The sequence below is a fragment of the Fomitiporia mediterranea genome (assembly GCF_000271605.1).
Source record: "Fomitiporia mediterranea MF3/22 unplaced genomic scaffold FOMMEscaffold_8, whole genome shotgun sequence".
Classification (NCBI taxonomy): domain Eukaryota; kingdom Fungi; phylum Basidiomycota; class Agaricomycetes; order Hymenochaetales; family Hymenochaetaceae; genus Fomitiporia; species Fomitiporia mediterranea.
In genome coordinates, this window is record NW_006760393.1 from 1,588,335 (window position 1) to 1,616,304 (window position 27,970).

At 47.5% G+C, this 27,970-nt stretch overlaps 11 protein-coding genes across 11 annotated transcripts; 7 read left to right on the forward strand and 4 right to left on the reverse strand.

Annotated features, from left to right (window-relative positions):
- The first annotated feature begins 9 nt into the window (after nt 1-9).
- Nucleotides 10-1,531, forward strand: FOMMEDRAFT_110762 (DUF1682-domain-containing protein). The gene is made up of 6 exons (XM_007268380.1): nt 10-130; nt 191-287; nt 347-680; nt 742-799; nt 851-951; nt 1,008-1,531. Exons 1-6 carry the CDS (start codon nt 19-21, stop codon nt 1,413-1,415), a joined length of 1,110 nt encoding a protein of 369 aa, XP_007268442.1. The 5' UTR covers nt 10-18; the 3' UTR covers nt 1,416-1,531.
- A 68-nt stretch (nt 1,532-1,599) lies between these two features.
- FOMMEDRAFT_21610 (uncharacterized protein) lies at nt 1,600-5,630 on the reverse strand. Its single transcript, XM_007268381.1, has 11 exons — nt 5,084-5,630; nt 4,964-5,027; nt 4,799-4,909; nt 4,567-4,739; nt 4,268-4,502; nt 3,530-4,212; nt 3,367-3,480; nt 3,261-3,313; nt 2,856-3,207; nt 2,652-2,799; nt 1,600-2,589 (listed from the first exon to the last, which is right to left on the reverse strand). Exons 1-11 carry the CDS (start codon nt 5,467-5,469, stop codon nt 1,738-1,740), a joined length of 3,171 nt encoding a protein of 1,056 aa, XP_007268443.1. The 5' UTR covers nt 5,470-5,630; the 3' UTR covers nt 1,600-1,737.
- Nucleotides 5,631-6,185: 555 nt separating this feature from the next.
- On the forward strand, nt 6,186-8,603 carry FOMMEDRAFT_158302 (uncharacterized protein; the record flags this gene model as incomplete). The annotated part of the gene is made up of 5 exons (XM_007268382.1): nt 6,186-7,340; nt 7,407-7,533; nt 7,601-8,093; nt 8,147-8,420; nt 8,493-8,603. 5 exons carry the CDS (start codon nt 6,186-6,188, stop codon nt 8,601-8,603), a joined length of 2,160 nt encoding a protein of 719 aa, XP_007268444.1.
- A 453-nt stretch (nt 8,604-9,056) lies between these two features.
- FOMMEDRAFT_21613 (glucose-6-P dehydrogenase) lies at nt 9,057-11,376 on the forward strand. Its single transcript, XM_007268383.1, has 8 exons — nt 9,057-9,194; nt 9,265-9,299; nt 9,406-10,066; nt 10,124-10,200; nt 10,258-10,459; nt 10,520-10,824; nt 10,883-11,025; nt 11,088-11,376. The coding sequence occupies exons 1-8, from the start codon at nt 9,128-9,130 to the stop codon at nt 11,119-11,121; spliced, it is 1,524 nt and encodes a 507-aa protein (XP_007268445.1). The 5' UTR covers nt 9,057-9,127; the 3' UTR covers nt 11,122-11,376.
- Nucleotides 11,377-12,127: 751 nt separating this feature from the next.
- Nucleotides 12,128-14,452, forward strand: FOMMEDRAFT_89129 (glucoamylase; the record flags this gene model as incomplete). The annotated part of the gene is made up of 11 exons (XM_007268384.1): nt 12,128-12,228; nt 12,286-12,347; nt 12,414-12,502; nt 12,553-12,730; nt 12,789-12,933; nt 12,991-13,150; nt 13,212-13,275; nt 13,326-13,537; nt 13,597-14,074; nt 14,136-14,231; nt 14,307-14,452. 11 exons carry the CDS (start codon nt 12,128-12,130, stop codon nt 14,450-14,452), a joined length of 1,731 nt encoding a protein of 576 aa, XP_007268446.1.
- A 543-nt stretch (nt 14,453-14,995) lies between these two features.
- FOMMEDRAFT_90320 (longevity assurance proteins LAG1/LAC1) lies at nt 14,996-16,260 on the reverse strand (the record flags this gene model as incomplete). The annotated part of the gene is made up of 4 exons (XM_007268385.1): nt 14,996-15,094; nt 15,160-15,387; nt 15,472-15,762; nt 15,817-16,260. The coding sequence occupies 4 exons, from the start codon at nt 16,258-16,260 to the stop codon at nt 14,996-14,998; spliced, it is 1,062 nt and encodes a 353-aa protein (XP_007268447.1).
- Nucleotides 16,261-16,685: 425 nt separating this feature from the next.
- On the forward strand, nt 16,686-17,868 carry FOMMEDRAFT_110772 (RNA-binding domain-containing protein; the record flags this gene model as incomplete). Its single annotated transcript, XM_007268386.1, has 5 exons — nt 16,686-16,928; nt 16,992-17,280; nt 17,370-17,411; nt 17,473-17,527; nt 17,587-17,868. 5 exons carry the CDS (start codon nt 16,686-16,688, stop codon nt 17,762-17,764), a joined length of 807 nt encoding a protein of 268 aa, XP_007268448.1. The 3' UTR covers nt 17,765-17,868.
- An 18-nt stretch (nt 17,869-17,886) lies between these two features.
- Nucleotides 17,887-20,529, reverse strand: FOMMEDRAFT_135424 (uncharacterized protein; the record flags this gene model as incomplete). The annotated part of the gene is made up of 13 exons (XM_007268387.1): nt 17,887-17,996; nt 18,072-18,283; nt 18,347-18,420; nt 18,481-18,551; nt 18,681-18,774; nt 18,870-19,013; nt 19,084-19,161; nt 19,227-19,386; nt 19,458-19,509; nt 19,570-19,639; nt 19,701-19,890; nt 19,974-20,103; nt 20,502-20,529. The coding sequence occupies 13 exons, from the start codon at nt 20,527-20,529 to the stop codon at nt 17,887-17,889; spliced, it is 1,413 nt and encodes a 470-aa protein (XP_007268449.1).
- A 105-nt stretch (nt 20,530-20,634) lies between these two features.
- On the reverse strand, nt 20,635-22,542 carry FOMMEDRAFT_89886 (sugar transporter; the record flags this gene model as incomplete). Its single annotated transcript, XM_007268388.1, has 9 exons — nt 20,635-20,962; nt 21,011-21,127; nt 21,180-21,560; nt 21,614-21,835; nt 21,891-21,989; nt 22,044-22,076; nt 22,134-22,208; nt 22,267-22,286; nt 22,345-22,542. 9 exons carry the CDS (start codon nt 22,540-22,542, stop codon nt 20,635-20,637), a joined length of 1,473 nt encoding a protein of 490 aa, XP_007268450.1.
- Nucleotides 22,543-22,650: 108 nt separating this feature from the next.
- FOMMEDRAFT_158307 (uncharacterized protein) lies at nt 22,651-23,806 on the forward strand (the record flags this gene model as incomplete). Its single annotated transcript, XM_007268389.1, has 3 exons — nt 22,651-22,852; nt 23,166-23,552; nt 23,601-23,806. The coding sequence occupies 3 exons, from the start codon at nt 22,651-22,653 to the stop codon at nt 23,804-23,806; spliced, it is 795 nt and encodes a 264-aa protein (XP_007268451.1).
- A 74-nt stretch (nt 23,807-23,880) lies between these two features.
- On the forward strand, nt 23,881-26,112 carry FOMMEDRAFT_135426 (uncharacterized protein; the record flags this gene model as incomplete). The annotated part of the gene is made up of 1 exon (XM_007268390.1): nt 23,881-26,112. The coding sequence occupies one exon, from the start codon at nt 23,881-23,883 to the stop codon at nt 26,110-26,112; it is 2,232 nt and encodes a 743-aa protein (XP_007268452.1).
- Nucleotides 26,113-27,970: the final 1,858 nt, after the last annotated feature.

The following is a 27,970-nucleotide window of genomic DNA, read 5'->3' on the forward strand; positions in this document are numbered from 1 at the left end:
TTGGCTTAACGGGACACCATGAACGTCCTCTCCGACCTGGCAAAGGCACTCTCGCCGCCTCCGCCTTATACGTCTCCAGAGTATGACGGCTTGGAGTACAGGTGGAAGTCTCTCGTCTTCAGACCCGCTTGTTCGTTGTCTTTTCAGTATTTGATTTCAAATTCCCTCACTTACAATTTCTTTTCTGCAGTGTTCAAGGTCGAGGCCTTCTTGTTTGCTGGAATCGCGGTTTACTTCGCATGGTACTTCATCGGAAAGTCGCTCAATAAGAGACGAGCAGAGGCATGGTGAGCATGCAAACGTGTCTTCCTCAATTGACGCTGTAACTCATCATTCATTCGTGCAGGGTGAACGCCCTCTCACCACTACTATCCCAGCAGTTTTCCAAACCATCAGCTACATCGGGTTTAGTAGCTGACGGCCACTGTGACTTCTTCAACTTCTCAACTGGTCGGCGCAACGTTGCCTCGTTGCACAGTATTATCACGCTCCTTCCGCGTCATGACTTCATAAGGATGCTTTATCGTTTTGCATGGGGAATGATTGAGCTCACTTATAGAACTGAAGACGAGGTCGAGCTTGACTTCAAGCTTTTCCAGTCTTCTACCACCCCGGGCTTCGTCTGGGGTGTCGTATCGAAGGAGAACTTGAGAACTATCAAACAGGACAGATGGGATCTTGTCAGTTTATTTTTCGTTTACTAAATTCGAATTCGCTCATTGCTTTTCCGATTTTATACAGACACTTACTCGAACTACGGAGAGTCCCCTTCTGAGCGGCGGATACTGTGTCATGTCGGGTTCGTGGTTGTGAAGTACTTTTCATCTGACCCTGGTTGACGTTGATGTAGAATACGCCGATATAACCGAGACTCTGCTTAAACCTGGCCCTCTGAACATCGGTACTGCATTTAACGACCCCTCCGTTAGGCCCTACGTCAAGTCTCTAACCGTAAGAGCCGCTTCCTATCCCCTATCACAAGGTTGCCTATTCTCACCAACTGACAGATTACCGACCAACCCCGTGAACGCCCCGGCATCCCCATCCCAGCAGACCAACGCGAACGACACGTCATCCTCTCCCTCCGCCTCCCCCCACAATCCCACCTCACCTCAACTATCCCACTCATCAAATCCATCTTCACACTCATCGACGCACTCGAATCCAACCGTCTCTCCTTCCGCCCCGAAACGCGCACTAAACTCCGCAAAGCACGGGAAGAGCTCGACGAGACGATACGTAAAGAATCAGAAGCGGAGGAGAGAGAAGAGAAGGAATTAGATAAGGCTGCTGCGAGGAAGAAGGCACATGATGAGCGGATTGCGAAGTTGAGTGCTGCGGAGCAGCAGAAGGAGTTGGAGAGGGGAAGGAAGAGACAGATGAGGAAGGCTCAGGGAAGGATCACGAAGAAGTAGTGGTTTTACTTGGGTTCGTTATGATCTGTGTTGTGTTGGATGTGGTAAAAAGATGTCTTACATCCTTTTGATTCCGATCTACTGTCCGTATAGTTTGTGTACAGGCCAGATTTAATTTAATTGCATTTGTTAGGTACCATGTGAGACATCATTGCCCATTATTAGCTGGTATACAGTGTGGCTATAAACGTGCAAAGCAAAGCAAAAGCAGAAAATAACAAGACATAATGATACAGCTCGATTCGATCCCTCAAAAAAATAACGATGATCATAACAGTGCAACCCAACAGCCTCACAAGATCTCAAGAAGCAGACCCGATGTTCAACGACTATGAAGACGTGGCAGTCCCGGTATCGTCGGTGTGTTGGGCATGCTAATCGGTTCTTCCTCTTCGCCGACAGTGCTAAGCCGATGATGATGCCCGTTGGCAATAAAATTGGGTGTCCGACGAGCGGGTGTCTTATATTGATCATCGATAGGCAAGTCTGATTGGGGGCCGTCGACCTCATCGAAATCGTGTTTCGCTTCCTTCTCGGGTGGAGCATGGTTATCTCCCATTACAGTCCGCGGCTCAGGGTGTGTAGGGTGTGTAGCACCACCACCGCCCAATACGCGGCCCCACTTCGTGAATAGCGCAAGTAACCAATTGTTCAACGCTTGGAATCGACCTTCTTGAGCGCCCTCGGACTCGGTATGTATCCGCAACTCATGATCGTCTTCACTATCGTCCTCGCCTTCGAGGCGTAAGTCCTCAGGTAACTCGCCCTCTTCCTCCACTTCACTTTCTGTACGACCCAAGAAGTCCACCAACCGCTCACTCCCGTCCAGCCGCTTCTGTACACGGTTAAAACGCCCATGCCCGCTGATGTGTACTTGGCCGGGAGTGGAAAGCGGAAAACGTCGTCGATTCCGTACGCCGAACACACGATCCCGAATAGCGAAGACCCGTAATCGGGGAGTCTGTGCCATGCGCCACAAGCCAGCAACGTCAAGGAAGTTCGCTTCGTAGCGTAGCGCATCCGTATCTGCTGAAGCCGAGTCCGTGGTGGAGATGGCCTCTTCTATATCGGCCGCAATTTGGCACTTCTCTGCTAGTTCCTTTAGCAGGTCACTGTGCTCCTCGTGATATTTCAAGAGCATCTCATTTGTGGATGAGCTACTTTGAATGAGAGCCTTGAAAATGGGAGGTCAGAGTGAGCAGGGAGTTTGTGATATGCAGTGAACGGAGTGTTCACCTGTAAGACAGTAATAACAGCTTCGACATGGGCTTTACGCCTATGCATGATGAGGCATTGAATGCAAAGTTCAACATCCGTTTGCAAGCGCTCTCTCGATAAGATCTCGTCGGGGTCGACAAAAACGAGGTCATCGGAACTATTCGACCTAGGTGAAAAAATCAGATACACTTCTGATTGCGCAAACTGAATTGTTTAGCTTACCTCTTGAGCTTGTGAACGAACGGTTCTTTCGGCTTCTTTGGTTTCGGTGGCTTCTCCCCGCCAGGAGTCGGGATGTTCTTCGTCCACAGAAAGACGTTCGGATCGTAGCTAATACCAAACGGGAACACGGTTGCCTCCATTGCTTTTATGTCTACGTATACCTCGTCCAGTAAACCTACAGCACTCTGCTGGTCCGCCCAGCTGAATGCTCGCTTTCGTACTGGCGTGACTGGGCTAGGCCATTTCCTGTTGAACCGTTTTACGCGTTGACTGTATTCTTCCTCGTCAATCCCAAGTGCTGATGCATGCGCTGAAGAGAATATGCCTAGGTTGTTATAAGAGGCGGAAGGAGCTGTGGTAGCGAGTTAGACGAAGGTGGGAATCATTTACGAATCCTGAACGTACAGATAGGTGATGCTTGGCCGCTGCTGAATCCTGACATTGGCCCGTCCTGTTCCCTTATCACAGAGCATTTGTTAACACATGCGCAGCACGAGTTGCATAAATGTACCTTGAAACAACCACAAACGGGACGACTGAGTCGTTTGTTACATTCTCTGGCCTCTTCCCCTTTGAGGGTGTCATATCTACGCTTGTCTTCTTCAGCCTACTCCTCCCAAATTCTCTGCCAGAATATGTGAATAATGCACATCAATGGAGCATTAATCACTTACCCTGCCCAATTCTCAATCTTCTTTGTCACCTTGCTGGGCCAGGGAAACACGCCTGGAGTATCTCCTTCATCCTCCGAATCGCTTCGTTCCCGCTCCTTTTCTCTTTCCTCCTCTGCATCACTCCAGATGCTCTCCTGCCTCTTCCTTTCTAACTGGTCGAACTTTCCCACCCATAAATATCTAACACTCGCCCCACAGTCTTTTCTACGCAGAGCTCCGATTTTACTAATGAAGCCCGCCAAATCGGAAGTCGGCTCAACTAGACTCTCCGCTTCCCTTTCTTTCGCAGAAAGAGATAGTGACATGGATCTTCCATGAGATGGATCTTTCGAACTTGTCATAGCTGAGGTTGTCACGGAAGTGATGTCATCCAATTTATTAAGCACAACACGATGGAGCTTGTATGCTTCCGATGATTTGTACTTTTCATACGCCACGTCGATATGCTTGATTAGTGCCAGATTCAGGTAAGCATGGTGAATAGTTGTCCCACTTGAAGCGGATGGGGGTTGAGCAAGGCGCTGGTTGACATAAGCAGCGAGAGATCGTGTAAATCGACGGGGGTGAAGGAACGGATCCTTGGGGACGTTCTGAAACCCAATTGCACTAAGTTTGTTACGCACTGAAAGTGCGAGGCTTATGATAGCAGAGACAATTGAGGGATCTGCCACTCTTTCTGTAGGCTGCAAATAACTTAATATAGATAGAGTGAAGAATTTCACGTGATATTCTGCCTACCTCGACTTTCATGTACGGCTCGCCAACATTAGCTATCCATTTCTGGATCCCCTCTACCGTATTGTCACAGAGGAGGCCGTCTTGTTCTTGAAAATCTACTGGGAATAAATCGAATAGAGATAGCCCACACTGAATCAGCCGAACAAGCTCTAAGACAGTTTGTCTGAAACGTGCCCCAGTTCGCATTGCATCGCCGAAATGGAACATAGAAATGAACCGATCTTTCGTCGCATCACTGTGTGCATTATTTCCATAAGTTGTGTGTTTCAATCTTAGTGTTAGAGGTCCGATGGACGGACCTTGGTTCCTGCAGAGTTAATGCGCTCCTTCCGCTGCATCCCATGCGCAGCAAATTGATATTCACGTAAAGTTGTTGGCGATGTGCAAGAAAGTCTCCGTCCGGAATATGTACCACGGTGTAATCGGATCGAAAATTTGCAAGAGACGTGACCATGATGAGGCCTTCATCCGTCTACACAAGGGAGAGCCTGAATAAGAAAAAAAGCAGCAACAGAATGTCCTGAAACGGACCTCGCGCGGTCGAGCACCATCCTTACGAAGCTCGTGGATAATCCTTTCCCATTCCTGGCGTGCTTCGATGTCTGAGAGTGAAGCCTCAGGAGCAAGAGCGGTTACAGTAATCTAAAAGCAATATGTTCATTGTGCATCGGATACAATGGTGGCAAATCATTATACCGTGTCTTTCGGGTCACCAGTGTAGACAGTAAGTAAGACAGTTGTTCGACTACGGTCGACGATCCTTGCAACACGACAGGAAATTAAGATAGCAACTGCATACGGGGCATTCCGGCTCACCACTTCTCTACTGCAAATATCTGGTAACCGGAGATCTTCACGTCTTCTTCCACCACTTCAAACTGGACGTCGATATTGAACCAGCGCCTCTCATCCCTAAACTCGGACTGTAGGGGTTCTGGCGGTGCAGAGTCCGCTCGGCCCCTAGTAAGTCTGTTACTACTAGACTTGCTCTTGACTGGACGGAGCTCAAGGTCGGGTAGAGCTGGTTTGGAGCAGAATGTCGGAACAAGCAGACGTCTGGGCAGACTTGGAATTTGAGACTTGAGCGGCTGAGTCCTGCGCTGAATAGGCGAAACGCGAGAGACAGACGAGCTGGAGACGGTGGGCGACAAAGGAGGGGAGACAGGCGGTGAGGCAGACGTGCGCAGGCGAGGTCTGTCCATAATTGCGTGCTAGTAGTCGGACAGGAGCGAGTGACTGTAGCTGTACATGGCCGGGAGTAGACTTAGACTTGGAGTAGCAGACGCGACCAAGGCAGGAAAGAGCAGTTATTCCCATATTCTGACAGTGACACGCTCGTGACTTTTGACACCCTTGAATAAGAGAGTCCACTTGTTTGGCTCGCTTTGGCTCTATCACCAGCGCGTTTTACGTCGTTTAATTATATTTGTCACTCCGATCGACAACTCTCGTCGTCGAAATTCCATTGGCACTGTAGCATACCAACAATAGCACTGTCAGATGATCCCATAGGAACCATCATGACGCAAGGCCATTGAGCGATGTTCCGGATCCAGCGTGTGAAGCCACGCATTTTTTTGTTGGTGGAGTATCAGTCAAATGTAGCTTTTATCGGACAGGAATGCAGATAACACAAGTGTATGATACGTCGAGTGAGCGCATAAGATGCTCGGGCGCATTCAATTTTTGCAGCCCAACTGACCAACAGAGGGCACGCAGCGCGAATCCGACAGGCAACTCGCCTCTTCTAGAGTGTTCTCCGAATCGCCGCACTGGAAGCGGAAGTGCTGCGATTTGTGTCGACTTGCTTACATCATCCTCGATGTATCCATGTATCCACTCAGCCTGCGATTCTAAAGTCGCAAACTCAATGACTATGTAGCTGCACTACCCTCCCCTTCCCAGACACACACCGCCCATGCCTCACGGCGACGCTGACGACGGCCGCATCGACAATGATGCCGAAGACGCGAAGTTCTCTGGGAATGGCGGCGCACAGGGGTCCGCCAATCCACTGGCTTCGACGCGAACGGCATCTTCCGACGATGAACAACGACCAACCTCAGACATCGACCGCGCAGTGCACGATGACGAGCGCCTCTTAACTCACGATCGCACCCAGCAGTCCCGACAGCAAGACTTAGACAATGGCAACCCCTCTATCCAGCCTGCGGACAGGCTCCTAATACCCTCATCTGGCACTGACTCTGCGTCTCTTCCTTCCCCCCACAATCCTGACGAGCAAACTGCTCGCAACATGCACAAGAACCTAGCACACGACTACACTCCTCTACTATGTTGTCCCGCCTGCTCTCCACCTGCCCGCCTGGTCGCACCGACAACCCTTCACTGTGGTCATACAGTATGTTCGAAACACGTCCGAACAGAAGCTTCGTCTCGTTCCTCATCTCCCTCTTCGCCTCCGTCATTACTGGCTTCTTCATCGTCCGTAGAGAACTCTGCACATCAAATCCCCACTACTAGACTTCTCTATGCACCTACGCCCTCCTCAGTGCCTGTGGTCCCGACCTGTCCGCTCCCAACCTGTCAGCTGCGAGTGCGTCAACAAGTGGTCACTCCGAACATTCCACCAGATTCTACTGTAGCATACTACCCGCCAATAGCCCAGCCCGTGATTCCTGGGAATGCAGAAGGTACTCGTGTTACAGTCCGGGAACCTCGGCTCGACGTTTCCGTTGGTCGCGTATTGCATTTGCTTGAGAAAACGGAAACATGGGAAGACCGCGCTACTGCTGAGCTGAACGGGCATGCGGAGGATAGTGATAGAACAGACGAGGAGTCAGGGGATGATAATGAGGCCCGGCAGGATCCCGCTGCTGCATCTGATTCCCAACCCTCAACGTCAATCATGAGGTCCGGTCGTCGCCGAAGTAGACCTACTTCGCGAGCGCGGAAACGTTCTCGAAGAGACGAGCATTCAGATGGGACTCATCACCGTCGTGTGACTCCTGAAGAGTTCGAAGAACGCTTTAATAAGGAGCTCATGGAAAGCTTGACGTGCGAAATCTGCTTTATGCTGCTCTACCAGCCCGTTACAACACCTTGTCAACATGTACGTACTCCTCTTGACGCTCAAAGCACTCATTCAGGTTGATACTTACACCCCATTCATTTAAAGACATTTTGCGCGAAATGCTTACAACGCTCACTTGATCACGGATCGAAATGCCCTTTGTGTAGACAGGATTTGCCTCCATTCTCTTATTTCCAGGATCATCCGTTTAATAAAGCCGTCCTTGCCGTCTGTAAGCGCTACATGTGAAGCAGGCTCGTCGAACATGACTAATTCTTGAACTCAAATACGACGCCCAGTGCTTAAGGCTTTTCCGGAATTTTATACGGAACGAGGTCGAACAATCGAAGAAGAAGAAAGAGATGGTCGTTTGAACACGCCGATCTTTGTTTGCCAATTGTCTTTCCCCGGCATCCCTACACTTTTACATTTTTACGAGCCTCGGTACGTCTGCATCCTTTGCGCAGATTCATTTTTATCACTCGCGCCGATTTTTGGGCACTGCGTTCCGGGTTGCCGTAATTCTCGCGCGATTACTCACACCTCACCTATTATCATTAGTTATCGCTTGATGCTGCGACGGTGTCTCGAGTCTACTACGCCTTGCTTCGGCATGATCATGCCTCAGCGGACCGTTGGAGCTGGCAGCAATGATTACGGCACGATGTTAGAGATAAGGAGTGTTCAGATGCTCCCCGATGGCAGGAGCATGGTAGAGACTATGGGGACTCATCGATTCAGGATCATGGAAACGGGAACTTTAGACGGATATATGGTCGGTCGAATAGAAAGGTAGTCTTCGTTTCCTCCTTATCGTGATTTTCCCACCTGAGCGTATATTCTAGAGTCGATGACATTCCACAGGCGCTCGAAGAGGAAGCGGAGCGGAGTATTTCTTCCCTCCTTACCTCTCAAGTAGAGAGCTCAGAACAAGGTTCATCAGAAGAGTCGTCTTCTTCGCGGATACCCGCACCTACTACAGAAGAATTAATAGCGGTTTGTCACGCATTCGTTGAACAGCTGCGAAACGGAACGGCGCCGTGGGTAGTTGAGCGACTGAACAATACTTACGGTCCAATGCCCGACGACGTAAGCACCTTTGGCTTCTGGATGGCCCAGGTGAGTCCACGTCAAAAACGTGTCACCGTTCTTGATGCTGATTGGACGGTTCGCATGATTATGGGCTTGTAGGTTTTACCGATAGAGGAGTCTGAGAAAGCAAAGCTGTTAGTGATCAGGTCGCCAAAGGCACGGTTACGACTTGTAGTGCATTGGATCGAGCAACTAAACAGCAACTGGTGAGCAAGATGTCTCGCCCGGGAGACATGGACTGGATTGTTAACGGATTGCTAAGTATACGTTTCTCGATAGGTGGTTCTCGAGAGGTTGTACTATCTCATGACCATCTGCTCGGTTGGATAATGTTCTCTATTTTATTACTGCTTTTGCCATCTGTATTCTAGACTTGCATATTAGCACTTTGTCCGCATTGCTAGAATTTGTAGCTGCCGTGTATCTTTTCACTTGCACTGTGTGAATCCGTGTGAGATTGTTCTCAGCAAATTGCGAAAGCGCTACTTTTGAGTGACACATTGATGTGGTACTTACTGTAATGTGGACAGTTGTTTGCCGTTGCCGGCCCGCTGCGTTGCGTATGCAATGTTGTCATCGCCACCAAAGACGATCACTCAGCAAGCCAGGCCGTGACTTTAGCCTCCCATCTAAATCATCCTTTCTCACAGTTCCCGCCTCAACACCCTCCTTTCTTTCTACATCGTCCTCGATATAAGCCACGTTCATAGACTCCTCTTGTCGCGGCTTGAACTATGACTGGAACGATCCCTTCCCTAGAATCCGCTCATGAGGAGCTCAAGGACAATACTATCTTCATTGGTACGTTGTCTTACGATTGGTAGAGTAGATGCCTCATTCGTTCATGCACGCTGACAATAATTTCTTACAGTGCTCGGTGCATCTGGAGACCTTGCCAAAAAGAAGGTGAGCAGCTGTATGCCGTGCGTGGCGACACGCGCGCATATATCCTGATGACAACGAGGGCGCTGATCATACTCCTTTACATCTGACATTTGTCATGACATTGTAGACGTTCCCCGCTCTCTTCGGGCTCTACAGTATGGGATATCTACCCAATGGCGTGCACATTGTTGGATATGCGCGAACAAAGATGGACGAGGCCGAGTATCACAAGCGTGCAACGTCGTACATCAAAAACCCTAATGATAACCCGGAGATTACAAAGAAGATTGAAGAGTTCAAGAGCTTCTCGACATACGTTTCGGGCTCATATGAGGACCCGGCGGCATTCCAGGCGTTAAACAAGCACATCGAAGAGATTGAGAGCAAGTATCAAGGAACCGCACGCAACCGGATTTTCTATCTCGCGCTCCCACCCAGTGTATTTATCCCTGTGGCGAAGAACCTGCGGGAGAACTGCTACGCACCTAATGTGAACCGAATCATTGTTGAGAAGCCGTTTGGGAAGGACATTGACAGCTGTCGTGAGCTGCTTAGGTCACTCAAGCAACATTGGTCGGAGGATGAGACATTCCGTATCGACCACTATCTCGGAAAGGAGATGGTCAAAAACATGCTCGTGCTTCGCTTTGCGAACGTGGCTTTCTCGGCAGGATGGGATAAGAATTCAATAAGCAATGTCCAGATTACTTTTAAGGAGCCATTTGGTACCGAAGGTCGAGGAGGCTACTTTGATGAGTTCGGCATCATCCGTGACGTTATTCAAAATCGTGCGTATACCATGCTTTCTCGTGCCTGCATCTGGAAACTCAATCTCTTCTTGCCAGATTTAATGCAAGTGCTAAGTATCCTTACGATGGAACGTCCTGTGTCTTTCTCTGCCGAAGACATTCGAGATGAGAAGGTTAGTCCGTCTTATCTACGAGATCAGATCTATTTGTCTAATCTATGCATGCTTCAGGTCAAGGTACTCCGAGCTGTGCCACCCGTTACTCCCGAGGACACACTTCTGGGCCAGTATGTTGCTGCGAACGGGAAACCTGGATATCTCGATGACGAAACCGTACCGCACAACTCTGTATGTCCGACTTTCGCAGCAGCGACGCTTTGGATCAACAACCCACGATGGGAAGGCGTGCCTTTCATCCTCAAAGCTGGGAAAGGTATGCTTGCTCTGTCAATACATACACTTTACGATTCAATAACTAACATCTGATTTAAAGCTCTTAATGAGGCGAAGGTGGAAGTGCGAATCCAGTACAAAGACGTGACCCAGGGAATTTTCAAAGATATTTCACGCAACGAGCTCGTTATCCGCATCCAGCCTACCGAGTCAATTTATCTTAAGCTTAACACGAAGACACCTGGATTAAACACACGAACTGTCCCCATTGAAATGGATCTAACCTACAAACGTCGATTCTCTGATTCGCATATTCCGGAAGCGTATGAGAGCCTTATTCTTGATGCGTTAAGGGGTGATCACTCGAACTTTGTACGAGACGACGAGCTGGATGTTGCATGGAAGGCGAGTATTTATATTTTAATGACCCCGCATGATTGGTTGGATGCTGATGGTGAATTAGATCTTTACTCCAATACTACATTGGATAGAGGGCAAGGCAGGTCCACCACCTAAGCCTCTTCAGTACCCGTATGGCTCCCGAGGACCAAAGGAACTCGATTCTTTCATCCGCAAATACGGCTACAGGCGTGCAGACTCTCAATAGTACGTTCAAAGCCTCATTCAAAAGCAATCTCAAGAGTAATCAAGCAATTCAATACTTTTAGCACCTGGCCAGTCACGAACGTTTCACAGCTCTAAGAATGCCTTCTCGTCAATCAATAATCGTTTTAATGTACAACGTCGGCATCGGTGCCGTGAGGAATAACCGATATGTTATGCGCCTAAACAACACTGCAGGAAAAAAAAAGAAATTATGATCATGAGTATAGCACATTTAGCGATTATAGACTATCCCTCAGTTACCTGCCTTGAATCCGCTTTCTTGTCTTCGTATGATTGAAGTCGTATGTATAGTACATCAAATGTCACAAATTTACACCTACATGTCCTTGAGGGAACCGTGAGTGGAGGACTTAGGTTGCTCCGGTACGGCTCCGAAAGACTCTTGCTTCCGCCCGCATATTGGAAGGCAGGGACGATGTAAAGTGTAATGACATTTGATTTGTCCAGACTTATGATGAGCATTTATACAACTGATACACAGTGCGGCTCCGAACTGTCCGAGAACCATCGGGATTCTTGTGTTGCCGATTCCAAGGACTTCCTTTCTTTGACACAGACGCAAGCATTCATAAAGTCTATTTGTTCATTCCCCCGCGCATGCATGTGGCATTTCCCCTGAACTTTCTCGCAGTGATCATCATCACGCCTTCCCCACACATCCTCACGCAAAAACTTACCTTTTGCGACTTTTGCTCATATTTCTGTGCTAGTGGCGGCTATAAGAAGGCTTAAACCCGTCATAATTCAACTGATTTCGCCGAATATGTTTGCTTTTGTGATTTTCGTCCTGGTTGACTCATGTGACCGTGATCGTCGCGGGCTCGCGTCTGTGCCATATGGATTGCCTTCCCCGCCCAATAAGACAGTGCTACATCTGTTCGCTACAGCCCTTCTACGAACGACACCTCGCATGAATCTTCGACTCGTGACACATGGCACATAATGACGCGAAATAACGGCTCCCAGGTCTGCTGCCAGCGGCCCTTCCAAGGCATTTTGGTGCTGGTAAATATCCCGAATATCCTTGTTATAAAAGATTACCCCTTCCTGTCGAATCGGACTGAACTGAACATCTTCCAAGATGATCTCTGCCCTCGTGGTCCTGCTTGCGTATTTATGGACGTCGTTTGCGCAGACGGCAGTAGACTCTTATGTTGCGACTGAGAGTCCGATTGCGAAAACGTTAGCTTGCTTCACTTAAAGGGTTATTATTAGATATTGACTTGGTGTTTCCTAAAGCAACCTATTGGCCAATATTGGAGCATCTGGGTCGAAATCTCAGGGAGCGAAACCGGGAATCGGTGAGCCATACGCTGCATTATATGTAAGAACTGCAATACTAACGAATATTTCATGATGTTCAATAGTGATTGCGTCTCCGAGTACCACCAATCCGAATTATTTGTTCACCTGGACTCGGGACTCGTCTCTTGTTTTCAAGACTATTATTGACCAGGTACATGAATAATGCATAATTCTCTCGTTCCGATGCTGACCGTGGCACAGTATACGAATGGGCAAGATACATCTTTAAGGACACTTATCGACGAGTTCGTTTCCGCCGAGGCTACCCTGCAACAGGTATCAAATCCATCTGGAACGGTGTCTACCGGTGGCCTTGGAGAGCCTAAGTTCAATATTGACGAAACTGCTTTTACGGGTGCATGGGGACGTCCCCAGCGAGGTAATCTCTTCAACATTTCGAAAAATTCATGTACTGAGTTTTTTTTCTTGGCACGAAGACGGACCAGCTTTGCGTGCGACTGCCATCATAAATTATGCTAACTATTTGCTTGCGAATGACAACTCATCGTTTGTTACTAACACCCTTTGGCCTATACTTCAACTCGACTTGGACTACGTTGCTCAGGATTGGAACCAAACCACGTACGAGTTCATGAACGCTTGCTATATGCTTGACTTCTGACGAAAATTTTGCCATAGCTTCGATCTTTGGGAGGAAGTTGATTCTACGTCTTTCTTTACCGCCGCTGTACAGCATCGGTCTCTCCGGGAAGGTGCTACGCTTGCTACGAAAATAGGTCAGACTAGTGTTGTTTCGGGATACACGACGCAAGCGGAGAATATTCTGTGCTTCATGCAGGTGAGCTTTGGGATTATTTTCGGTGCAATGTCTTAACATTTGAAAATTGTACATATTTCAGTCGTTTTGGAATGCTGGAGGGAACTTCATGACTGCAAACACAGGAGGAGGCCGCTCTGGAAAAGGTAAGTCACTGGGACAACAATCTAAACAACTGTTGATTGGTCTCCAAAAGATGCCAACACGGTTCTCGCGTCCATTCATACGTTTGACTCGAGTGCTGGATGCGACGCGGCAACGTTCCAGCCGTGCTCGGACAGAGCTCTAGCAAATTTGAAGACATATGTAGACGCATTCAGAAGTATCTACTCGATCAACTCTGGAATAGCGTCCAACGCAGCCGTTGCCACTGGCCGCTATCCAGAGGATGTGTACTTCAACGGAAATGTACGCTACTACAACACTCCTCCCATGACATATGATAATTGACAAGCAGTAACTATCAGCCCTGGTATCTAACAACTCTCTCTGTTGCCGAGCAGCTCTACGACGCAATCACCGTCTGGAATGCCCAAGGCTCACTAAACGTTACATCCGTTTCACAACCTTTCTTCGCCCTCTTCCAATCCGACATCGCTGTCGGCACATATGCGTCGTCCTCTTCAACGTTTACGTCCCTCCTTTCATCCATCAAGAGCTTCGCAGACGGCTTCGTCTCCGTCGTTGCAAAGTACACTCCAAGCAACGGCGGTTTATCCGAACAGTACTCGAAGAGTGACGGAACGCCTACGAGTGCAGTTGACCTTACGTGGAGTTACGCTGCTGCGTTAACGGCGTTCGCTGCTCGCGATGGATTCGTACCAGCTAGCTGGGGAGCTGCTGGCTTGACGGTACCTTCGACGTGCTCTACTAGTGGGTCGGGACCTGGTTCGGGTGGTACTGTCGCTGTAACGTTTAACGTTCAGGCGACCACTGTGTTTGGAGGTTCGTCTTACACAGGAAACAAGACTGTATAGTGTTAATTGCTTAACCCATCGTCCTCCAGAAAACATTTATATCACCGGCTCTGTCGATGCGCTACAGAACTGGTCACCAGACAACGCGATCATCTTGAGTGCTGCTAACTATCCTACCTGGAGTGGTACGTCTATTTCCTTCTGCACCTGTCATGCACGCTGTACAAATATCGCTGACTCCCGTGACAATAATGTTCCAGTGACGATCAACCTCCCAGCGAGCACGACTATACAGTACAAATACATTCGAAAGTTCAACGGTGCTGTGACTTGGGAATCGGACCCAAATATGCAGATCACGACGCCTTCAGGCGGGACGTTTATCGAGAACGACGTTTGGCGCTAACGGTTGCATATATTGCACCTATCATTTTATTCAAGTATCGATAAATGCATCAGTATATATGTAACTTGTCTTGCTTATGGATTTCTCGGTGTCGAGGACGTCGTTGACGTTATCTTATCTCAAATACACACATCTGTAGATGCATCTACGTTGCTTGTTTTGCTTGGTTTTGTTGAAAGCCATGCACGCCATGCCATCATCAACAAATTGTATTGCCAATTGCAAGATATATGAAGGCAGTAAGATTAATACTAATTGGATCCAAGAAAGAAAGACTATGTCGGTAAGTATATGGACAATGGACAATGAAGGAGTGGTCAAAATTGTCCCAGGTGAGGTGTAAAAAGCGTGAGGCGACAATTATGAAGCGTATGCGCGATGTATTCTAACGTCGCTTTTTGAGTTGAGAATGCTTGGGTATCGATTTCTCGGTGGTATCCTCTGAATGAGAGCTGTCATCACTAATTTGGATGGAAGTCAAATTAGAAAGTGATCTAGTATGTAGCACAGTATAGAAAATAAGAAAGAAAAAAGAAGAAAAACTTACCCTTCATCGTCACTCCGTACGTCTTCTGCGTTCTGACCGCTAATCACACGCCATGCCACGTTGCATATCATGCCGAACCAAATTATCTGGATGAACTGTAAAATGCACATTCCAATCAGGAACGGAGCGAATATCCCAAGGTACTAAAAAAAATACTGACCTGCAAGGAAATAAGAAGTGCAAGGAAACCCATCCAAATTTCGTACGTCCAATAATGATTGTCCTCTGGGGACCAGATGAAGGGAATGAGCGTTGATCCATCCGAGTATAACGACTTGATGACAAGGATGAAAAAGAAATGGCGGGTTATGAACCACGAAATGAGGAACCAGGTGAACATTGCATCGCAAATCTTTTGGAGAGAAAGGTAACGGAGCATCTTAGCCAGCTGTTTACATAGTTAAGAATAATCGAGTTATTGCATTAGTATATTAGTGAAGATGTAGCATGCAAGACGGTCTGTCGGACATACCGGAAGGAAAATATCACAGTAATCCATTAGAACCATGATTAAGCTCCCAACACGGGTCAAGTTGTAGAAATAAGACAGAACCACGAGAACGATCGTGATAACGTGGTGAGCCATCATTTGCCAGTGATCCTTACGACGGGCTTCAGCGTTGAGGATGAGTACTTGGTGCATGTAGAATGCCGTCTGTGTTAGATAATACAGCTTGACAGGTCCAGGTAGAGGGATGTGTGGGTAGTTTAGCCAGACTAAGGAGGGTTTGAAAGGTGCAGTTGGGAGGTTGCAATGGATATACTGTGCTATCATCAGATTTTTTTCGGGTTTACTTGAGTACAAACTTTGACTTACTAGACCGAAAGCCCATTGAATAGAGTAATAAATCACAGACCAGCCTTGCTCTGCAAACCGAAGCACACTCCTCTGAACGACACGTTCTTCACGACGCCTCTTACGCAGGGCATCGCTCTTCTCCTCAGCATTAACATGTCCGTTGCCGTTTGACACGCCCCCGGCTGATCCGTTGACGACATCTTTCAGAGGTTCGTACGACTGCTGCTTGCGCGTCAAGAACCAGTGTGCAAACGGTTCCAGGGCGAATACCCTGAAAATATCGCGGAGGAGGGCCATTATTGCTATGCAGGTAATGATGAAGCATCCGTCAAGGAAGCCCGTCGTGTAGTAGCTGGATGTGGCGAAGGAGTCTGGCGCTTCTGGTCGCGCAGAGGGATACGAGAGGGTGAAAAACGGAACGAGGTACGTGGGGAGCCATTCCGGAGCACCTTGGATGTTCATGACTCACTCCAAGGTAAAGGGCTAATAAAACTGATGAGGAGCCCCGGATATGAGCTGGAGGGGAAAAAAAAGAGAGAGTGCGTTAGCGTCGCTACGAAAAGAAGCCAGATAGTCAGACCATACGCGACCACGTTGACAAGCTCGAGTAACTCCGCGTGAGCCGCGTCCTCGTTGACCCCTATACGCGTCGTTGGAACTGGACCCGCTGTGTGAACGTGCTGGATGGTTGCAGATAGCGTGTGGACGCACGTTCGAGCGAGGACAAACTCCGGGAGAGAGACTCAGTTTTACGTTAGGCTGCAGATCCAGCACCGACTTAGAAACGCGTCGCTGCAAAGTAGAAGTATTCGTGGGAATTTACAATTATAATAATCTCGTGCCCATCCATTCCACCGCTACCATTCCATCCTCAGCCGGCTGCCGTCATGTCTGGTGCTATAGCTCCAAACCCGACTCTGTACGTCAACAATCTAAACGACAAGATCAACAAGGATGAGCTCAAAAAACAACTCTTTTCCTTCTTTACCACCTACGGGAGAGTTATCGACATCATAGCCATAAAAAGCGCCAGAATGAAAGGCCAAGCATTCGTTGTTTTTGCTGACCTTCCCGAAGCTACTACTGCTATGCGAGCTTGTGAGGGCATGATCTTCTATGATAAACCTCTAGTGAGTCGTAGAATTGGCGTATTTCGCGAATCGTCTCGCTGAATGCTGCTGCGATGTTGAAAGCATATTCACTACGCCAAAAGCAAATCATACGCCGTGCTTCGGAGAGAAGATCCTGACTTCATCCCTCCAAACCCAGTTGGCCAGTCAAGACTGCTCAACGGGACGTCTGCGTCGAATATCGTCGAGAAGCGAAGTAGAGAGGAAGAGGAGGAGGAAGATTTGGCGAGCGGTGCGCGTCAACCCAAACGCGAAAAGCCGAATGGGGATGAAGACGGAGATGGAGAGGAGATGGAGCTGGAAGACGAGAACGACTCAGGGGCTCAAGAACAGCAACAACAGGCCGCTCAGGGTGCGTCTCTTCTGTCTGATGCGCTATTTTGTTTAACTTTGTTACACTTTATGCGTATGACCAATCTATCTAACCATATTAAAAACTAGCCGTCCCGCCCGTACTGGAGCAACCGTCGGCGCGATTACTATGTACGTGACTTCACCACGGTTCTTGAGAGTTATGAAATCTGACTTCTTTATTATTTGATAGGTACGAACTTGCCCATGGAAGTTACGGATGATGTTCTTGGAGTGTTATTTCAGCAGTACGTTCTTCACGTGCTTTCAACTTCTCTTCGTGACCGCTCTAACTCTCTGCAAACAGGTATCAGGGCTTCATCTCTACACATGTCGCTCAATCTCCGACTCCAAATGCTGCGGGTCAAAAGGTCAAGATGGCTCAAGTCATCTATGATTCTGCCGAGCTCGCATCTGTTGCAAAAGAAGCATTGGACGGCTTCACCCTCAAGAAGGGATGGAAGATGTCCGTTGCGTATATCTGAATTTTATCCTTGGCTCATTCTTTTTGCTGTGTATATCTGCATTTTACTCGTTGCACCTTCCTTTGATTTTCCTGCAAATAATCCAATCCAATCCTATTGCAACCAAAAACATCCGTCACATGCTACAGTTTAGCAGATATTCTATCAACGTATTGAACGTAATCCGGTGTAAGCTGGTCAAGACTCGTGATTCCCAATAGTCGCATCCCCGTCTCAATTTCCTCGCGCATGACTACAGAAGAAAAAAATAGGTTCAACATCAGGACAGGCATATCTTACATCGCAAAAGATACCGAAAGATACTTACTCTCGACGACTCTCCTGACTCCTGGTTCTCCCCAAACACCATTCGCGTAAAGGAACGCTCTGCCTAAGCCGACACCGCGAGCACCAAGAGCGAGTGCTTTCAACACATCCGTCCCACGCGTAACGCCGCCATCTATGTAGACTAGTTTGTTCTGGATGATATCGGGACGTTGTTGGTGTAGTTCGTAAAGAACTGTCATTGGGGCGGGCGAGCTAGAAATACGGATCAGTTTGCAATGTGTAATGGTATTCTTTAAAAGTAGGACTGCTACTCACAAGTCGAGACTCCGACCACCGTGATTTGAGATTATTATGGCTTGTACGCCGTAATCAAACGCCTTTATTGCATCCTGCATTGATTTCATTTATGAAATTTGTCTGAATTGCCAGCACTGAAGAGAGTTTGATACCTCGATACACTGGATGCCCTTGATGATAAGAGGCAACTTCGTGAGGCTTTGTATCCAAGGAATGTCTTCCCCTATTCAAGGCCAATGATGTATGTGAGGGTAGGTATCTCGAGAACATAATTAGGTCCGCTTACAGCAAACGTCCGGATCCTGATAGCCCATAATAGCCTTAGATGTCATATTAGCATACCGTATTCAACCGACCAAATTGATGAACATTGAGCTTACATGCGCGACGCCTAAACCTGTGTTTGTCGACGTTGTCGACGTGCTGTTCGCAGGTCCCATTGTCGACTTTTTTTTAAAATAAAAATAAAAAACGAAATAGAGATCAATCCAATAAAATTCCACATAGAAAAAAAAGGAATGGATCTGCATGTTCAACGTACAGAGAAGTTACCCTTGGCACGTTGATCAAGCTCTCGCTTTCCTTTAGTCGCAGCGTCGACAGTCAGAATGATCGCTTTGAACCCTTCTTTATCGACGCGTTTGATAAGAGCTTCTGAGGCTGCTCGGTCTTTGTTTAGATATATCTGTGAAATTTTCAATAAAGCGAAGTTAACTTGTTGGCAAAGAGAGGTTATCAGTAGATGGGAATAGTACCTGGAAGAATAAAGGTTGCTCGGGGTGTTGTCGCGCGGAAATAACCTCGTCGATAGAGCAGCTTGCATTAATCGACAACTAAGAATTCATATACATATACTGAGCTGAGAGGTTGACAATCTTAGGATGATGTTTATACTTACGCCCATAGCAATTTGCTCAGCAGCAGCCGCACGGACAAGATTCATCTCTCCATCTGGATGTCCCAAACGCGCCAATGCAGCCGGGCAAATGAAAATTGGTAATGAACAGGGATAGCCGAGGATAGATGAAGCGGTGGATACTCGTGAAACCTTGTTCATACTAGAATAAAAGTAAACATATATATTCTTCTAAGGCAGCTGTTCCATGAACAAAAGAAGCGAAACGCTTACACTCGAGGCCTGAACCAAAATCGTTTGAATGCAGCGGTGTTCTCGTCAAATGCTACAAACGACGTATCATTACAGATAGAAGACTTGGAGACCTCGAACAAAAGAAACGTACTACAGTTATCATCTCCAGCCGACCGATAATAAGCCCATGCCGTTGTAGTAAGGACTTCTTGAGCAAATTTCTATAAATTCAATATTATCAGCTATATACCAAAATTTAAACCAGGTACGAAACAGAGATACCACGATATCAGCAAGGTTCAAAGCAGCTTCCGGAGGGGGTAAATTCGCTCGCGCCTTCGCTATCCGCTTTTCTTCTTCTGTCTGCTCTGTTGCTTCCTTCGGGACAGTTGCAGGATCGACAGGTCCGAGGTGCGCTTCGGGAGGTAGCTGGCTCAACGTTCCCGGAGGATGAATTGGGACGAATGCTTTCCTAATTCACAAAAAGCAGAAAGAGTTCATCTTAACACGCCAACGAAATTTGACTAGGTTTGATTGTCATATTGATTGACATACGTTGCATCCTTCCCAGAATTCTTAATCAAGACAGCAGCCCCCCCAGGATGGGTATCAAGCATACTCGTAGCGTCATAAACTTGTCCGTCTATTATCACCCAGCAGCTTTCGCGTGTGTTGTGCTTCTGGACTTCGGAGAATGGGATTTGGGATGCGGCGTTTGGGCTGTACGTTGATGGGCCATGTTGCAACGAATCTAACTTCGCAGGGGTATTTCTACTTGAGTCTACCTGCGATGAAGGTACTTGAGGTGAGTAAAGCTTCGATGCATGCTTTAAAGAGGAGTCGGAATACCAACCATCGAAAGGATCGTCCTACTAGTTACTGCAGACACGACAGTGATCGCGAGCAAGGAAGGCACGTGTTCAAAAGAGGTTTTTAAATCCCTCAGGATAATGAAATTCGGAGATAGCGTTGCTTTTATAACCTCAGCGTGGCAAAATGTGGCGTCGTGCGAAGAGCACGCGTACTGGTCGTAAATTGAGAATTTGAGAATTAAGTAGTGGTGTAGCACGGGAGTTTCAGCACCAGCAAACTTATCGGTTAACGACGGCATTTTGAACAAATAATATTTACGTGAAAGACATTACTAGGCGTACATTTCAAGCCAAGGAACCACATCTAGATACGACAGCATTTAGACCAACGGTATATGTATGTTCTAAATCAAATATCTAAAGCCCTTAACCGTCTGACCACTCTCTTCCTCCTCCTTATCTAGTTTCTTGTTAAGTTGAACTAGGTGCGTACGGAAGACACAACACATCAGGATACACAGACCACTCGTAGCAATGCAGATGGCATATGAGTTCCTATAAGTCGGGCCCCAGTTCGTAGGCCAAATGTACGAGCCAGAGATATTTCCAAGTTGCGAGAACGCGTTTATGAATGCGATGGCGACTGCACGTTTAGCGGGTGGGCGCGGAATGGAGTTACTAATCCAGGCATAGAAAACGATGAAGCCGCAGTATGATGAGGCCATTAAGAAACTATACAGAAATTAGCAGTCGCCGAAAGTATAGGGCGGAAAGACATACAGAGAAATATAACGAGCAGCGGTGTTCATCGTTGAGATGGCTATAATGAATCCAACGATGCCAACGAGCAATGAGCAGACTATGTGCCAGAATCGCTCGCGAGTTGCATCAGAATGTCTTCAAACCAGCGGTCAGTAAGATTCCAACGTGCTCTTAATTACTTCCTCACCTGGTCACTATGAATGCACAAATGGTAGCAAAGACCCATGGAGGTGCGCAAAGCAGCAATGTTACAGTGTTGTTAAAACCCATGGTCTTGCTGAGTGTCGGGAAGAAAGCGTTGAAACTCAAGGAGATGACCATGGAGGTCAACGCAAGTGCCAACCACCACACTTTCCAGTCCGTGAATGCCATGATGAGGCCTTCGACGTGGGAGATGTGCATAGTACCGTCGCTATCACCTACTCCAACGTCTTCTTCGAGACGTTTCTCAGCCAGACGGCGCTCAAGGGGTGATAGCCACTTTGATGTCGCGGGAAAATCTGGAAGGATGAAGATGGAAATAAGAGCGAAGAAGACAGTCAATCCACCCTCGATATAGAAGAGCCATCTTGAAACACACAATCAACTAACAATCATCCACGGTATAATCGTAAAACTTACCTCCATGCAGCTCGTCCTCCTGCACCATCCATTCCGTCAAGAATACCAGAAGCAATGAGAGCTCCAAAGCCATTAGATATAAGGGAGCCACAATAAAGCAACGCGGTTCGGAGTCCGAGCTCATCACGTCGATACCATTTTGAGAGTAGGAAGAGGGCACCAGGGAAGAAGGCTGCTTCAACAAAGCCAAGGAAGAAACGAGTCATTAGGGCACCAACAAAGCTATGGCAAGAACGGGTCAGCAAAAAGCCAGACCTTGATGCACGTATCCACTAACTTCGTTGTTACACCAGTCAATATGGATATTGTTCCCCAAACAACCATACAAGCCGGTAAATATATTGACGGCTTTCCAATATAATTTAAGAACATGTTCCTGAGGAAAGTTAGAGATGAGCAGATAATATAAGACCGCTCAGAGTAAACTTACGATGGAACTTGCATGATGATGTAGCCAACGTAGCTGGCCTCAAGTTCAGTACCTCCATTCTGGCTTCTTCCGGCGTACAAAGCTACTCACAGAATAGAGAGAAGTGTATTGAATTGCTCCCCTACGAGGTGTAGGTCGTCTTCAAAACCTCTAAGCCTTGCCGCACTGTACGACACTGTCTGTCAGCAAGTATGACATTACGGAACTTGGGAAAACTATTTACGCTGCATTATTCCTATCAATCTGAATCGGAGAGGATGTCAGTCACTCCGAGCGTTGCGGTCCCGCAAGCAGCACTCACATAGTTTAGGATGTATATGATGATGAGAATACACATGCGCATATCCAGTTTGCGGACGAGTTTGCGCTCCAGACGCTTCCTGGCCTCGGTTCCACCGAATTCGGCGTCTGGATCGTCATTGTAGGGCTCCTGATCGATGCGGTTGTCTTCGATATCGTCGATGGTCTTCTCGTCATGACCGGTGAGTACACTCGCCATGTTTTGTGGGGAATGAGAAGATATTGCCAACCCACCTCTGGGGAAACTGCATCATTTATAAGGGTGTAGTCGGAAAAATGACGGTCCTTTGTGATGGAAGCCAACCGCATGACCACCGGCACAATCAGCTCCCTAACTGAGATTTCGGGAGCAGATTTCCGGCAGCGCCGCTGGGAGAGGAAATGGAGCGAATGCACCTATAACCGAGGACCTTGTGTGCCTCTGGAGAAATTTGTCTGCTTGGATATTGAATCCGTTCGTATCAAACTTTACTTCGCTTCGGAACACGGACTCCCTAAGCCGCGTCGTGGTGAGTATTCATTTTACAAAAGATATTAAAACTGTTTGCACAAACCTCAACGAGATTAGAGAATGTCTAGAGTATTAAGAATAAGTTAAGGCAATAACTGCATGCTCGCTTGCATAAGAAATGGGGAATAATATTATGGTATGGATAATAGAGTGTTGGTCGAGTGTCAAGATTGGTGGTGATTGATCGACGCACGGGTCCAAATTCGACGCGTGCTGGCGTCCTTTGCCTCAAGCCATAATCATCCGAATGGCTGATTTAACTATCCTTTTTCCTCAGCCACTCATTTCTCTTACTTTCCCTTCACGCTTAGACCCTCCTTTGAGACATTCTAATCGTACAATCTGTGGTCCCACTTCGAATCATCAGGTCTCATCCCCTACTCGTTCGGTTCCAAATGGACCTCAATATGATTCTTCCTTTCTCTCTCCTCCCCTTAACTCGTTTCGTGCACCGAGGAACGCTCGAAGTGCTCGACCATCTGAGTCTCAATCGTCTGCAGGAGAAGAGGACTCATCCAAGGCTGATAGCGACGAGAGCGTGCCTGAGGCATCTGAGGACGAGCACGAGGACGACCCACAGTTCCAACGGCCCTCGTACACGAAGTCTTTCCATCCGTTCACATATTCCCCTGCGCCAAGCATAATTCAAGCTCATTCGCACTCACAAGGCGGGCTACGGAGACCAGCTCCGCCTCTGTGTAGGTACTCACTGGTCTTGTTAATTCTCCTAACTGACCGTTTCCCAGTCCGTCCAAAGACTTTTTGGCGGCATACTCGTCGCTCGGCATTGACAGGGCCTTCTTATTCTCCTTCATCATATATTGTTCGTCGATCGACTTTCATAGCAGCTGGACTTTCACTAGATACTCCGCACGCCGATTTGTCTGCTCTCGGCGTCGAGCTTCGAATTGGAACAATTAGTCTTGTTCCAAGTACCGCACTTCCGATCTAGCATTGCTGGCTGGCTGGCGTTCTCACTGTAAACTCTCACAAAAAGAGCGAGAAGGACCGGCACTCTAGTACACGATGCTGCGGCAACATGAGATGCGACATCTCATGCTTGGCATTATAGGCTTAGCTTGTCTGACGCGCTTATCTGTGCCGGTTTCCGCAAGTGGAACATATTCTCAGCATGTCGCGTTGCCTGAGCACCAAAAACGTCAAATGGTTGCACCGCAATTGACCGTTCCGTTACCCACGATGACAACTTCGTCCCCCAGCTTCGATTATTGGTGGCCATTTCCGCTGGCTCCGACTTCGGCAGCGGACAACACGGATACTGCTGACGTTCAGTCGCCTACAGACACATCATTACTGACGAGCGGTACTCCTCTTGCATCGAACTTTGTAGCTTCGTCTGTGAGCGCAAGTTTATTGCCTGGTGTCTCCTTGGACGCATCGTCTTCGTACGCCGGTGCAGACTCTACCTCGTCATTGATCACCATCACGGCACTTCCTCCACTGAGTTCACCTTTCCATGGTCATCGTGCATCTTACTCCTATCACAAGCCGATTAACTCCACCCTTCTCGCGCCTTTGTTCGGATTACTTAGCGCGGCATTGGGTATTGCATGCGGATGGTTCGCTTATGGTTACTGGAAGAGAAGACGCAATGCACGGATTGAGGATCGTCTGGCTGGTCCTAGGTACGAAGGAGTCAAAGGTGAAGATGAAGGCGAGAAGACTCTTAATGATACAGTGACGTATGCGAATAACGACTTCAGTGGAACTGTTGCTGAAGGAGATATGTCAATGGGACCACACCTACGCGGGCAGGATTACGATTGCTCGAGTAAGTATGAGGACACAGAGACTCGAGAACTTTTAATGGCTCCTACGACGTTTAAATCTACCAATCTTCCCGGCCGCTTTTCGGCCATCCTTCGTTCCCCCATACTTAGTAGCTTTGTAACTAGGAGTCCAAAATCCATTCCGGAGTCCGGTGCTAATATCAAGGACCGGGTGACTCGCCAGCCTGCAAACATATCCATTCTCCCGTCTGAGAAGGACACTTCTTATGCTGGAGGTACTCAATCTCCGTCTGCCCGTACAGCGTTCAGTTCTGTCGCTAAATCTGGTGAAGACAATGAAGATGATGGAAATATTCGCCGTTTGGCCAGTAGACTCGGGCCTGTGCAGCATAAATCTATTCACAGACGGCTTGTTGAGAAGCTCCGAATGAAGTTCAGTACGAAACGTACCCCTGGACGGGAGAAGTCAAAAACGAAAGGCAAGGCGCGAGGAAAGACACCAGAACTCGAGGAAGGCGCTTTACTACAGGGCGAGAATGACTCCGTTGACATTTCAACTTCGTCGGTGAAGGGGTCTTTGAGGCAGAAGCCGTCGGGACTTGCCACTCGTCATGGTCGAGCAGACTCAGATTTCTCAATCGTGTCTCTCGGAGTCCAAACACCGCCAAAGGTGTACACTCTGAGCGATCCTGGAGTAAGCAACGTTAGTCCCGGCAATATTCTGCAGGGTGCCCGCGCGTATAGTACTCCGTTAAAATCAGACACGGGATCAAATGCAGATAAGTACACACCCGTCCCTAATCGTAGAGTCAGGTCGACACGTAAGCTCGTGTCGCCTCGAAGCCTGAGAAGAAGGTCGAGTATCTTGGACGACTCGGGTGGACCATCCAAGTACGACGGTAATTCAGACCGCCGGGTTCTTCCAACGAGTCCGCCGTTGCTCAATTTACCGAATCTAGAATCTGACCTGTTCTTCAGTCCGGTCCGTGAATTTGCAAGGAACTGTCCTGACATGTCTCAACACGGATATTTTACCCCTCCAAGATGTGGGCAGGATGGTGAAGTTGGCGATTCACCCGTCAGAAGGGGACCGAGTGGACCCAGGCAGCCGAACAAGTTAATATCCTTACAGTCTCCCAGCAATGGAATGGCATCGAGGCCAGCGCAACCACAGTTCACAGATAAACCGGTCCCAGCTCTAGCCATTCGTCGTAGCACGGCATTTTCTCCGTCTTGCTTGCCGTCTCGAATTCGTCATGGTCCGCGAGATGCAGTGCAAGATCCGGATCGAACGAACAGTACTCCTTCTGGTCCGTCCTCTCTCATGCCACCTAAGGAGAGGTACGAAACGCGGTGCACAGCATTTGATAAAGTCGACGCGATTGTTGAACAGAGTTGGGGTGCACGCTTCTTGCAGGGGATACCGCCACCACCTAGTCCGACGTTGTTTGGGGCGCGGACTGACCAGGTTGGTGCTGACTTCGATACAATCGCGGGCAATAGATAGATTTTGGGTTTTGAGTAGTAGACAGCATGTATTTTTTAACACTTTCCATGTCTGCCAACAAGAACAAATCTTCCGGCTTTTCGACTTACATATTGATCCAGCTCCTAAACGCCCTGCAATTTACCTGCACACACAAATATATGCAAATGTTTTGTCCAGTCAAGTTTGAGTCCATGTTGTATATTGTAGTGCACAACACCGAATATCAGTAGCGTTCAACGCAAAAAGGTCGAGATACCAAGAAACAACAGCCAGTTACACAACTATAGAACAAATAAATAGTTTGGTACTATGGGAATGTAGTTGTATATATGTACTTATCCCAAGAGTGGACGCAAATTAGACTCGTTAAACAGTGCCTGTTCCTTCTTCCTTTGAGTATGCAGCTTCCGGAGGAGTACCTTAAACGACTCAGCTGGGTTTACAACACAAGTAATAGGAGCAGAGTATACCTTCAGCAAACTCAATATTGCTGACAGTGCTTGACCTGTAACTTGTTCTTTCGTTCGCGCCTCTCTCGCCTGCCTCCTTAAGATTGACCAATAGGTGGCTTCCGAGGACACAAAGAAGTGTTGGGCTTCCAACTGCGTTCACAAGGGATTCGGCAAAAGTATTCATATCCCGGACTTCAATCTCTACTATCCTCATGATGCAACAGAATATGACGCTACAAGAGCTTGAGTTAGTAGGTAATTATGTATATAAATGATCTACTTACAAACTGTAGTATAAAACTTGGTCTTCAATGAGGACCTTAACCAGATATAAGCCTTTGAAACCGGATGACAGTCTCCAGTACTCTGCTGCCTTGAACAGGGCCAAACAAAGTAAAATCATTCCATATATTAGAGCAATACTCCTATACTATGTTAGAATAAGGTTAGACAATTTAGTTTTATGCATACCACAAAATGATTGGAAGTAATGATGGTGGATTGAGGGCCACACAAACGCTGATACCCTGTGTCAGACGGAAGGGAGTAGCTGATACATATTGTATCAGTCCACTCGTCAATCAATCCAAAAGCTAATTGGACACTCTCACGATCTTGAAACAGACCATCACGTATGAGCATGCTGAGACCAATGCCTGCTTCTACAGCAATAAGTGTCTTGAGGCATATTGACAGTTTCCTATCTGCTGACATTACGTTGGAAAATAATCAAGGAGGTAAGTGTACCCACCTTTCTGGTAAAGTGCCAATACACGAATTTGGAGAATGTCTATAAAACAATGATATGTGCACAATATTTACATGAAACAATGAATTGATGCTTACAATCTATAAGGACAAATGTGGTCAAGTCTGGTGCTAGCTTAAATTAGAATCTTAATGCATAATAGTAGACAACTTACTGTTACAGTTCTCCACTCTCTTACCTTCAGTTCTGAGGGTTCCACACCCTTCTGTACCAGAACCCAGGACTTCTGTACCTCAGGGGCACTGTCTATGGACTATATGCATGCTGACTCTTACTACTACCCTTCCTTACTTCATCATTCCATTCCTTTGACCACCCCTTCATTCTCTGTTCATTCTATAGTCTCTTACCCTTTGTCCATCCCTTCATTCTTTGTACCTTTATCTTTGACATTCCTTTCTTTCATTCTTTGTGGCTTATCATTCTTAGTGGCTCATGCTCCCTGAGTACTCTTGTGTAGTTTAGTATATATAGGCATACAAGATCAGACTGGTCCTATAGTCTTGATCTTGTCTACTCCAGGTAGTCCTGTACTCTTAGGCTCACTCTATATACTCTACTCTTGTCTCACTCTCTCTCTCTATCTGTTCCACAAGTTCTGACTACATTCTAGTGCTTACATTCTGTATTTCTGTTGTGTAGGATAGTTGTAGTC

Excerpts from the sequence above, each read along its gene's own strand:
- FOMMEDRAFT_110762 (XM_007268380.1), top strand. The coding sequence starts at position 19 with ATGAACGTCCTCTCCGACCTGGCAAAGGCACTCTCGCCGCCTCCGCCT. Across the intron at positions 131-190 it reads TCTCGTCTTCAGACCCGCTT|TGTTCAAGGTCGAGGCCTTC; the intron begins GTTCGTTGTCTT and ends TCTTTTCTGCAG. Across the intron at positions 800-850 it reads CGGATACTGTGTCATGTCGG|AATACGCCGATATAACCGAG; the intron begins GTTCGTGGTTGT and ends ACGTTGATGTAG.
- FOMMEDRAFT_21610 (XM_007268381.1), bottom strand. The coding sequence starts at position 5,469 with ATGGACAGACCTCGCCTGCGCACGTCTGCCTCACCGCCTGTCTCCCCT. Across the intron at positions 5,028-5,083 it reads ATATTTGCAGTAGAGAAGTG|GATCGTCGACCGTAGTCGAA; the intron begins GTGAGCCGGAAT and ends TCGTGTTGCAAG. Across the intron at positions 4,740-4,798 it reads ATGGTGCTCGACCGCGCGAG|ACGGATGAAGGCCTCATCAT; the intron begins GTCCGTTTCAGG and ends TCCCTTGTGTAG.
- FOMMEDRAFT_21613 (XM_007268383.1), top strand. The coding sequence starts at position 9,128 with ATGACTGGAACGATCCCTTCCCTAGAATCCGCTCATGAGGAGCTCAAG. Across the intron at positions 10,201-10,257 it reads AAGACATTCGAGATGAGAAG|GTCAAGGTACTCCGAGCTGT; the intron begins GTTAGTCCGTCT and ends TGCATGCTTCAG. Across the intron at positions 10,825-10,882 it reads AGCTGGATGTTGCATGGAAG|ATCTTTACTCCAATACTACA; the intron begins GCGAGTATTTAT and ends ATGGTGAATTAG.